Below are 12,749 nucleotides of genomic sequence, written 5' to 3' on the forward strand. Positions count from 1 at the left end.
ATACAGTCACTGTGAACACTGCCACTCTCCTCATACTGTATACAGTCACAGTGAACACTGTCACTCTCTCCTCACACACTGTGTACAGTCACTGTGAACACTGTTACTCTCTCCTCACACTGTATACAGTCACTGTGAACACTGTCACTCTCCTCACACACTGTATACAGTCACTGTGAACACTGTCACTCTCTTATCACACACTGTATACAGTCACTGTGAATAGTGTCACGTCACACATTGTATACAGTCACTGTGAACACTGTCACTCTCTCCTCACACACTGTATAAAGTCACTGTGAACACTGTCACTCTCCTCACACACTGTATACCGTCACTGTGAACACTGTCACTCTCCCCTCACACACTGTATACAGTCACTGTGAACACTGCCACTCTCCTCATACTGTATACAGTCACAGTGAACACTGTCACTCTCTCCTCACACACTGTGTACAGTCACTGTGAACACTGTTACTCTCTCCTCACACTGTATACAGTCACTGTGAACACTGTCACTCTCCTCACACACTGTATACAGTCACTGTGAACACTGTCACTCTCTTATCACACACTGTATACAGTCACTGTGAATAGTGTCACTCTCGTCACACATTGTATACAGTCACTGTGAACACTGTCACTCTCCTCACACGCTGTGTACATCACTGTGAACACTGTCACACTCTCCTCACACTATTCAGTCACTGTGAACAAGGTCACTCTCCCCTCACACACAGTATACAGTCACTGTGAATAGTGTCACTCTACCCTCACACACTGTATACAGTCACTGTGAACACAGTCACACTCTCCTCACACCGTATACAGTCACTGTGAACACTGTCACTCTCTCCTCACACTCTGTATACAGTCACTGTGAGCACTGTCACTCTCTTATCACACACTGTATACAGTCACTGTGAACACTGGCACTCTCCCCTCACACACTGTATACAGTCACTGTGAATAGTGTCACTCTACCCTCACACTGTATACAATCACTGTGAACACTGTCACACTCTCCTCCCACTGTATACAGTCACTGTGAACACTGTCACTCTCTCCTCACACACTGTGTACAGTCACTGTGAACACGGTCACTCTCTCCTCACACACTGTATACAGTCACTGTGAACACTGTCACTCTCCTCACACACTATATACAGTCACTCTGAGCACTATCACTCTCTCCTCACACTGTATACAGTCACTGTGAACACTGTTACACTCTCCTCACACTATATATACAGTCACTGTGAACACTGTCACTCTCCTCACACACTGTATACAGTCACTCTGAGCACTATCACTCTCTCCTCACACTGTATACAGTCACTGTGAACACTGTCACTCTCCTCACACACTGTATACAGTCACCGTGAACATTGTCACTCTCCTCACACACTGTATACAGTCACTGTGAACACTGTCACTCTCCTCACACACTGTATACAGTCACTGTGAACACTGGCACTCTCCTCACACACTGTATACAGTCACTGTGAACACTGTCTCTCTCTTATCACACACTGTATACAGTCACTGTGAACACTGGCACTCTCCCCTCACACACAGTATACAGTCACTGTGAATAGTGTCACTCTACCCTCACACGCTGTATACAGTCACTGTGAACACTGTCACACTCTCCTCACACTGTATACAGTCACTGTGAACACTGTCACTCTCTCCTCACACACTGTATACAGTCACTGTCAACACTGTCACTCTCTTATCACACACTGTATACAGTCACTGTGAACACTGGCACTCTCCCCTCACACACTGTATACAGTCACTGTGAATAGTGTCACTCTACCCTCAAACTGTATACAATCACTGTGAACACTGTCACACTTTCCTCCCACTGTATACAGTCACTGTGAACACTGTCACTCTCTCCTCACATACTGTATACAGTCACTGTGAACACTGTCACTCTCCTCACACACTATATACAGTCACTCTGAGCACTATCACTCTCTCCTCACACTGTATACAGTCACTGTGAACACTGTCACACTCTCCTCACACTATATATACAGTCACTGTGAACACTGTCACTCTCCTCACACACTGTATACAGTCACTGTGAACAAGGTCACTCTCTCCTCACACTGTATACAGTCACTGTGAACACTGTCACTCTCCTCACACACTGTATACAGTCACTATGAACACAGTCACTCTCCTCACACACTGTATACTGTCACTGTGAACACTGTCACTCTCCTCACACACTGTATACAGTCACTGTGAACATTGTCACTCTCCTCACACACTGTATACAGTCACTGTGAACCCTGTCACTCTCTCCTCACACACTGTATACAGTCACTGTGAACACTGTCACTCTCCCCTCACACACTGTATACCGTCACTGTGAACACTGTCACTCTCTCCTCACACACTGTATACAGTCACTGTGAACACTGTCACACTCTCCTCACACTATATATACAGTCACTGTGAACACTGCCACTCTCCTCATACTGTAGACAGTCACTGTGAACACTGTCACTCTCTCCTCACACACTGTATACAGTCACTGTGAACACTGTCACTCTCTTCTCACACACTGTATACAGTCACTGTGAACACTGTCACTCTCCTCACACACTGTATACCGTCACTGTGAACACTGTCACTCTCCTCACACACTGTAACACAGTCACTGTGAATAGTGTCACTCTCTCCTCACACTGTATACAGTCACTGAGAACACTGTCACTCTCTCCTCACACACTGTATACAGTCACTGTGAACACTGTCACTCTCTCCTCACACACTGTATACAGTCACTGTGAACACTGTCACTCTCCTCACACACTGTATACCGTCACTGTGAACACTGTCACTCTCCTCACACACTGTAACACAGTCACTGTGAACACTGTCACTCTCCTCACACACTATATACAGTCACTGTGAACACTGTCACTCTCCTCACACACTGTATACAGTCACTGTGAACACTGTCACTCTCCTCACACACTGTAACACAGTCACTGTGAACACTGTCACTCTCTCCTCACACACTATATACAGTCACTGTGAACACTGTCACTCTCCTCACACACTGTATTCAGTCACTGTGAACACTCTCACTCTCCTCACACACTGTAACGCAGTCACTGTGAACATTGTCACTCTCCTCACACACTGTATACAGTAACTGTGAACACTGTCACTCTCCTCACACACTATGTACAGTCACTGTGAACACTGTCACTCTCCTCACACACTGTATACAGTCACTGTGAACATTGTCACTCTCCTCACACACTATATACCGGCACTTTGAACACTATCACACTCTCCTCACACACTGTATACAGTCACTGTGAACACTCTCACTCTCCTCACACACTATGTACAGTCACTGTGAACACTGTCACTCTCCTCACACACTGTATACAGTCACTGTGAACATTGTCACTCTCCTCACACACTATATACCGGCACTTTGAACACTATCACACTCTCCTCACACACTGTATACAGTCATTGTAAACACTGTCACTCTCCCCACACACTATATACAGTCACTGTGAACACTGCCACTCTCCTTTACTGTATACAGTCACTGTGAACATTGTCACTCTCTCCTCACACTGTATACAGTCACTGTGAACACTATCACTCTCTCCTCACACTGTATACAGTCACTGTGAACACTGTCACTCTCCTCACACACTATATACAGTCACTGTGAACACTGTCACTCTTCTCAGACACTGTAACACAGTCACTGTGAACACTGTCACTCTCCTCAAACACTGTATACAGTCACTGTGAACACGGTCTACCTCCCCCAGGTGCACCTCCACGTTTCTGCCTATGCGTAGGCTGGTCCATGACTAGACTCTCCTTAGCCTACTCTCCCTCTATTTCATGGCTTCTCTGGCTTCATGGATGCTTCTTCGATCTCTCCCTAACCAGAATATTCGTTTCTGTCTCAACTTCAATGTCAAAGGGAAAATACCTCTCCGACAGAATTCCATATTCATCTAAACTGTCAAATAAAAGTAATAATGGATATTTGAAGATCAGCAATGACAAAAGGAGTTCACCACTCACCAATTCTCATAAGATAGACAGGTGTCTTCCCAGGTGTCGAGTCTGGGATCTCTTTTTATGTCCGCACAGCCCAGCTTTACGGCCAGGTTGAGAATGACCACTGGCAGAATCAGCAAATACTAAAGGAGGGTTCTTTATTATCTACCCTAGAGAACTAACTCATCTGAAGGGGAGTTGATGACCTGTCAATAAACATGTAGTTACAGGTGTATTCTAATTTACACATGCATATACACAAATGTGTGATACGCCGAGTGTTGTGCAGTGTGCCTAAGCATACCCTGTACTCAGTAGGGGATTGGAGAAGTCATTTAGTTGAAGTGGCCTAGAATTCTATCTCATCACTCTCTTCCCATCCTTCCCTCCTTCTGAGCAAGAGGCTTTTGTGGCCTCTGGCCCTGTGCCTGGTTTGGATTCTCTGTCCTTGGCAGAGGTGCTCAGCTCCTGCAGGCAGAGCCAATTTACACACCTATTCATCTTCAGTTGCTCCAAGTTCTCCCTCTGAAGTAGTCTTGGCTTGGCCACCCGGGCACCTGTGCGTGCCTGATGCATTGGTGCATTCTCAAAGTCCTGCGGCTGTCCTTTGCTGTCCACTGCCCGGGCCATCCTGATGAGCCAGGTTCCAGTGCGACAGCCGATGTCTGTGGACATTGAGGCCGAGGTCACATGACCCACAGAATCGACTAAGAAGGAAAGGACGAGACAAGAGACATGAAGCAAAGTGTTGGTCAGGACTAGAGGAGTTGGTAGACTGAAGTCACAGCCCTGGGTGGGACACATGGACAAGGGGATGGATGGAGATAAGTAGGGGACATTTATTTAGAAACCAGGGACACGACCTGGCTCTGTATTCCTCTTATTGAGAGTTGTAGCCTGGCTTCTGCCAAGTTGGCCCAGGCAGACGTCAAAGTGTAGATGTGACTGGGGACCATTGTGGCTGTATGACAAATCTTGGTCTTCCTGTCTTGAGGCAGGAAGTGGTATATTCTAGAATGAGAGTCACTTTTTTTGTTTGTTTGTTTGTTTTTTCGAGACAGGGTTTCTCTGTGACTTTGGAGGCTGTCCTGGAACTCCCTTGGTCTCGAACTCCAGGCTGGTCTCGAACTCACAGAGATCCGCCTGCCTCTGCCTCCCGAGTGCTGGGATTAAAGGTGTGTGCCACCAACGCCCGTCACTTTAAAAATGTGCTGTCCATCAATGACCATTGTTGGCCTTCTGTTAAGGCCTCGCCTAGCACAATACCTGAGACAGAGAGGTGAGGTGTATTCACAGTCATCATATTGTCTCCTGGCATATTTTATTTTGTTTTGTTTTTAATTTTTGTTGTTGCTGTTGTTTCAAGACGGGGTTTCTCTCTGTAGCCTTGGCTGTCCTGGAATGCACTCTGTAGACCAGGCTGGCCTCGAACTCACAGAGATCCTCCTGCCTCTGACTCCCAAGTGCTGAGATTAAAGGTGTGTTCCTCTACTGCCCAGCTTCCTGGTAGGTTTTAAACTAGCTGCCTCCCACCACTGAGGTAGGCTAGCAGGTCACACATTATGTGCCTAGTGGGGACTTGCCAAAGCATATAAGGCAATGCATCAAATAGCGGCAAATCCTCTTTTTGTTGGGGACAGCTTGAGTCCTTCCTGTAGGTGTCTTATCCTCAGACTCTTAGCCTCCCAAAGAAAGCCCCTTTTATCTTTTTCATCTGATGTTTTTTTTCTTACATTTAAATTTTTATTTATTTGGTGTATGTGCACGCACTCATGGTACATGACACAGCACACATATAGAGGTCGGAGAACAACTTTATGGGGTGGGGTTCTCTCCTTCTGTCTGTATTTTAGTTCTGGAAATCAAAGTCCTTAGGCTGTGGGGCTTAAACTGCTGGCCATCTCTTGGGTCTTGAGTTTCTGCTGGCCTTGTTTCCTAACAACGAGGTCTGAAGTGGGAAATTCACCCTGCAGAGAAAATAATAGGGACACATGGAGGGGGCCTGAGTGCCCAGAGTTAAACATGGGGAAGAGGAGGGAAGGGAGAAGGGGCATAATTTGAATCTTTCGAAGTATAATTGACAATTCTACCTTGGAGTTTTGTTGTTGTTGTTTACTTTTGGGTTCTGAGGCAGGGTCCCATGTACCCCAGACTGGTTTCAAGCTGTTGTAGCTGAGGATGACCTTACATTGCTGTGCCTGTTTGTGCGGTACTGGACCCCGGGACCTCATGCATCCCAGCTGTCTACCAACTGACCACATCCCCAGCCCAGAAAGTTGTACTTTTCTTGTCATTTTTTAATGGCTTAAGCCTGGCTCAAGGTCATTGCCATGCCCTTGGTCACATGACACTTGCTGATGATGCTTCTTCAGACAGACAGGGGCCAACATGATGTGTTTCAAACAGGATAAGCTTCCAAGTGGCAAGTCACTGAAGCTACTACCTAGAGAAAAACAAAATTGGATCCATGGAGATGAGGTCCAGACATTCAGCCAAATTCATCCCGAGAAAAGTCAGTTTTAGAAATTCAAACAAAAGCCAGGCAGTGGTGGCTCACACCTTTAATCCCAGCACTCAGGAAACAGGTAGGAGGACCTCTGTGAGTTCGAGACCAGCCTGGTCTACAAGACCTAGTTCCAGGACAGACTCCAAAGCCACAGAGAAACCCTATCTTGAAAAACAACAACAACAACAAAAAACCAAACACACAGAAAGAAATCCAAATAAAGTGATTAAAAGTAAAGGCAAATATGCATTTGCTCTTCACTGAAACCAAGGGCAACTAGGAAGTGTGGGTTAGTGAAGAGCAAGTGCTCCTGTTTATCCAAGGAGTCTGAGGAAGGTTAGCCTTTTTGCAGTCCTGGTGTGGTACCTTTGTGTCCCCTGAGGAAATACCACTGAGAGGGAGGTGGTGTCCAGGATACACAAAAGGAAGAATTAGCTGTTTATTTCCCATGCTGAAACCTAAAGTAAAAGCAGGCGTGAGTATAGAGGCAGCTCTAATCAGTAGGCGTGCTCTAGCGTGCTCCAGGCTTGGAATCTTAGAATATCATTAGGTGTAGTAATATAGTATAGCTATGGTAACGATGCTCCTAGTATATAGTAGTTGCTCAGGAAATAATCATCAAATTGTTTTCTCCAGTAAAATGGCTCATGCTTATTATAAAATCCTTGGACCTGAAGTAAAACTACCCACAAAGTCCTGCCGTTTACCACTGGAGATATATAGCCTTATAGATATTCCCAGCGCATACAGTGTATAGATTCTCATATATGGTGGGAAAAGATTGTCTAGGATGCTCCCTGAATGTCTCCAGGTCAGTGAGTTAGGTCCTTGCATCATTTATGAAGTGGCATAATATAGTCTACGGTGGAAGACTGGTTTATCAATCTGTATTCTAGAGACTTGACCCTTCTCATGCGATGTCCTTTATTTAGCAGGTGTCTTCTGCGGAGGTGCGCATTGGGCCCATGAGACTGACGCAGGACCCTATCCAGGTATATTTCTATCCCTCAGAAGGGGCTTTGCTGCTGGGGTACATGGCCGTTTGACAGCAGACAGCCATCATTGCCCCTCCCATATGTATATTGAAAGAGGGCAAGGATGGGTGTGTGAAGGGGTTTGGAGGGAGGAAAGGGAAGAGGGAATGAATGTGATTATATATAAAACCTTAAAAATTGTACGTGTGTGTGTGTGTGTTTGTCTTATCAGTATCATGATCTAAAAATCAGATTGGTTTTTGGGGACTTATATATCACCCTACTTTGCTCAACAGATTGTGGGGATGCGCAAGCCAACATCCTGCTGCCCACAGCAAGGGAAGGAAGTAATGTGTGTTGAAGGGCGTGGCTTTTCTGACAGCCACAGCTGGGTGTGGCTCTGACCCCACCTCTTCAGCAGTATTAGCTTGTGCATATTGTTTTCTTCCTCTGTCTTAGGTCCCCATTGGCATAGGAGAGATGAGATTTCCTTTCTCACAGAGGATTGTCAGTGTAACAAAACTCCCTTGCATGCTATTATAGAATACTGTCTCCCCGTGGAAGATGACCAGTAATGACATCCAGTACTGTTGTTTGGCAGTGAAAAGGATGTGGGTACAGTATACATGTATGTAATTTTTTTGGTTCATCAATATATTTATTGGTAAAGATGGCTGGACCATTCTCTTTCACAGTTCACTATTAAAATGGCAGAAAGATTGTAGGAGACTGAGGGACATGGAGTTTGCTGTGAGATTGTGTCTCCGAGGATAGTCAGAAGCTGCACCCATGCAGTGTCACCAACAAGAACAAGGACAATAATAGACATGCCAAAGTGGTCTGGGGAAAGCCTGCGAGGCCCTAGGCAAAGAACTATAGGCAGTTGAGGAATAGTGAACAATCTTGCCAGCTTTAACCGGGTCTGTTTGCAGCAGGAGGAAGCCGGTAAGCAAGAACTTCCTGGAAGTTAGAATAGTAGGGGCTGTGGACCAGAAGAGCCTGGGAGCTAGCATGGAAGTGTGGATGTGCATTATAGATGCATGTTAATAGAGAGGCTAGCCAGCTCTAGGCTGCAGAGGCAGATAAGGGGAGAGTATGCCTCTTCCTGACAAACAGAAACCCACTTCACAAATTTCTGTCTGAGCAATGCCGAGTTTTGGGCTTTTGTTTATCCACTAGCAATCCTTCTGTTTACCCAGCCATAGTCCAGTCTGAGCTGAGCCCAGACTGTCATTTATGACATTGTCAGGGTCACTGTCATTTGGGGGGTTGGGGCCCACTTTTGGACCCTAACAATTACACGTAACAATAATTCGTGGGAAAAAGAGGTCATGGATTTGAAAGAGGGCAAGGATGGGTATATGTAAAGATTTAGAGAGAGACAGGGGGCGGAAAGGATGTGATTATATATAAATCTAAGAAAATTAAGACGTAATAAAAGCTAATTAAGGAAGAAAAAAAAACCCGTCTTGATCAGGAGTCAGGGATCTACAGAAAATAGCTACTTATCCAACTTATATTAGTAATTCTTAAAAATAATAAGAGAATGAGGCCGGGCGTTGGTGGCGCACGCCTTTAATCCCAGCACTCGGGAGGCAGAGGCAGGCGGATCTCTGTGAGTTCGAGGCCAGGCTGGACCGACAGCCTCCAAAACAGAGAAACCCTGTCTCGTAAAACCAAAAAAAAAAAAAAAAATAATAATAAGAGAATGAAAGCTCCCCCTTTTGTGTCCCCTGTGATTTAAGCAGGTACCCTAAGGAGCTCCAAGACAGAAGAACTGGGTGCCAAAGCCAGAAAGGCCACTCACCTGCAGGACTAGACAGTTCTAGCACTGATCATTTAGTTGCTGTCACTCTCTCAGCCCTGTCCCTCCCTGACCTCCTTAACCTGTTTAAGTATTTTGTATGCAGTAGCCCATTGGTCCTGAGCAAGTCCTGGAGGCTTATTCTACCCTCAGGACAATAGAAGACGCCGGCACGCCACCCAGGTTAAAGATGAGAGTGAAAACTGAACTAAAGACATGTGCCGCTTGAGTTATGAGCAAAGGCAAAAATAGTCCTTCATAGCTGCTTGAAAGGAACTACAGATTCAGGGAAAAGAAAACAACAAAAGGAAGAGGCTTAGCTTGGGAAAATTTGATGAAAACAAATTTAGGAGCAAAGAGAGAGAGGGAAAATAAACACAAGCCATATCTATTTGCATAGGATACAAGCAAGTGGAAAATTCCAGCAATCATTCTAAGGGCATGCACTTTGAACTCCAGCTTTGAACCAAGGCAGTGGTGAATAAGGGGGCTGATATTGTGGGTTTACTCTCAAAGCCATTTCCACAATCCTTCCTGGGGGACTAATTCATGCTCACGTCAATCTCCTCCACCTCCTTTTGCCCTGTGTTGTGTTGGCAATGAAGGCTCACGATAAGAATGTAATTTGCCAAACTATAAACTATTTACTTGCATCTACCAAATATTGACATTATGTCCTATTTATTTCAGGGAAATCCCCCCCCCCAGGAGCAACACTGCCAATACTGTTTAAGTCTTTTATTTAGCTCCTTACTCCCTCCCTTCCCTCTGAACATTATAACTCATTACATATTTACCTTCATATTTATGTGTCCATTCATAATATTCACTCTCTCCTTGAGTGTTTTCTAAGATTTATTTGAAAAGCATTGTGTAAGCACCCATCTGAAATGTATTCTCATCATTTGGTGTCTTTTGATGTCACGCTGGGGAGTTTCAGGGAATCCCTGAAGCCCTGGGGTTTGTTCTGCCTTCTTTCAAGTGTTCTGCAGTACAGTCCATTTTGAAGTAGCTTTGTGGTTGAGATAGTAACCTGGTTCCATTCACTCAAGTGGGCTGCCCAGTTGTCCCAGCAGCGCTAATTCAAAATACTCCTGCTACTGCATTGTCTTGGCACCTTTGACAAAAAATGGCCAAGCAGGAGGCTGAGATGGCCCATCAGTTAACATGTGCTGCCCTCGCTGCGGACCAGAGTGCGTTCCCAGCACCCACGTCGGGCAGCTCACAAGTACTGTACACACCCATACTCAGACACACACTTGAAGTCTCAAAAACAGTCAAATACAAATTAAGTTATATGTCTGTCTTTTGGCGAGGGCTTTGAAATTGTGGAGTCACAGTCATAAATTCTTAGATGACTACGGCCTTGCTGAACTCATTTATGAACTCACACAATCCTTTTTAAAAGTATTTATTTACTGGCAGGAGAGTATACAGGTGTCATGGTGTGTGTGTGGAGGCCAGAGGACAACTTTCAGGAGCCAGTCATTTTCCACCATGTGGGTTCCAGAGATCAGACTTCTCCCTTACCTGCTGAGCCATAATCACACTTACCTGCTGAGCTGTCTTGCCAGCCCTATACAGTCCTTTTTTATGGAGTCCCTGGGATTTTTTTTATGTGTAAAATCATGGTATCATTCTTCCTTTGCGAATCTGAATGCTTAAAACTTTGCCTAACAAATTTAAGAACAAAAACATATTTAGTGGGGCTTTTTTTTTGTTTTGTTTTGCTACCCCGGGAGACTCAGCTCAGTAACAGAGCCCTAGTTGAGGCTGCACAGGCCCTGGGTTTGATTACCAGCACTGAGAAAAACAGGTGGTGTTTTAAAGGTACTGCCATACCTTTTACCAAAGTTGCATCATTTTACATCTAACAAGGGCAGAAGACTGTTACTCCCAGTACAGTGCTGGATTTGGGCTTTCATTCACCTTCTGTAGTGGATAAGGTACATAGATTGTATTTAAGATTTACATTTTCTGCCTGGTGTTGGTGGCACACGCCTTTAATCCCAGCACTAGGGAGGCAGAGGCAGGCAGATCTCTGTGAGTTCGAGGCCAGCCTGGTCTACAGAACCAGTTCCAGGACAGGCTCCAAAACAATACAGAGAAACCCTGTCTCCGAAAACAAAAAAGATTTGCATTTTCCCACTACCAATGAAAATCTTTTTCATTTGCCTTTTGTTTATTCTAATCTTTTCTATTTGGCTAAATCTTCTGTCCATTTTTTAAAATTGAGTTAATTCTTCAAAGATGTTGAAGAAATTTTGGTGTGCATGTGTGCGCGTGTGCACGCGCGCGCTCGTGTGTGTGCGTGTGTGTGTGTGTGTGTGTGTGGTGTAAGCATGTGTGCACATGTGTAGGGGTGGACACACTTGTGCTTACGCATGTGGAGGCCACTGGTGGATGTCACGTGTCTTCCTCTGCCACTCTTCACCTTATGTTTTAAGACATAGCTTGCCAGTTTGGCTAGACTAAGTGAGAGGAACACACTCCTCTTTGCCTCCTAGCTCTGGGTTATAGAGCCCTGCTGGGACTAGCTTTTACACGGGTGCAGGGGTATAAACTCAGGCCCTCATATTTTTACATCAGACACTTTATGCAATGAGCCACTTCTCCAGACCCAGAAGAAATTCTTTATATATACTTGTTATAAGTTCTTCATCTTATATATATTCTTTTCTCCTAGGCTGTGGCTCGTATGTGTTGCACATGCTAAGAGGTCAAATTTTATCGCATCTCAAGCTACATTATATTTCTGTCCTTTCCAATATTATCTGTCTTCTGCAGGATTAAACTACCACTTTATAGCCATTTCTCTATAACTGAAAAGAGTTGCCTGAAACTTTGAATTAATTGCATTTGATATATTTAAAAAAACATTTTCTTGAGTAGTACTCAGTCTTTCAGCATAATAAAACACATAGTGAGAAACCACCACCCAAAAAAAGGACTGAAATGCTAGCCTTGTGGCAACACACTCAGAGTGGTCAGAGGTGTACATAGGCAAGAGTCTGTACAGCTGGTGAGATGACTCACTCAGCCAAGCGCTTGCTGCTCATGTATGGGGACCTGTGTTCAGATCCCCAGGATCCAACACAAAGCTGGCCATGGTGGCACATGCCTGCAATCCCAGAGCAGAGAGGTAGACCTAATTCCTGGACTTACTGGTCTGCTAGTTTAACTAAACTGGAGAGCTCTAGGTTCAGCGAAATACATTTTCTCAAAAACTATGGTGGAGAGGGCTGTTCAGATGGTCAGTGGGTGACAATGCCTGACACCGTGTCTGACAAACCTGAACTTGAAAAGTAACTTCCAGTGGTTGTCCTCTGACTTTCACAAGAAAGTCATGGAACATGAGAGTGTACACACACACACACACACACACACACACTCACTCTCTCTCTCT

At 45.0% G+C, this 12,749-nt stretch overlaps 1 protein-coding gene across 11 annotated transcripts in view; it reads left to right on the plus strand.

Annotated features, from left to right (window-relative positions):
* Pde8b (phosphodiesterase 8B) overlaps window positions 1-12,749 on the plus strand; it is a 227,815-nt gene that overhangs the window by 131,053 nt on the left and 84,013 nt on the right. For 7 of the 11 annotated variants that reach the window (XM_040729128.1, XM_040729131.1, XM_040729126.1 and 4 more), the window contains one exon: window positions 7,501-7,557. In XM_040729128.1, the coding sequence (XP_040585062.1) occupies window positions 7,501-7,557 (57 nt within the window). Of the gene's footprint in view, window positions 1-7,497; window positions 7,558-12,749 lie in introns of all 11 variants that reach the window. The other 4 variants (XM_013126218.3, XM_021223232.2, XM_005065642.4 and 1 more) reach the window with 1 other exon arrangement.

Source organism: Mesocricetus auratus, unplaced genomic scaffold, assembly GCF_017639785.1.
Source record: "Mesocricetus auratus isolate SY011 unplaced genomic scaffold, BCM_Maur_2.0 Super-Scaffold_100020, whole genome shotgun sequence".
Taxonomy (NCBI): domain Eukaryota; kingdom Metazoa; phylum Chordata; class Mammalia; order Rodentia; family Cricetidae; genus Mesocricetus; species Mesocricetus auratus.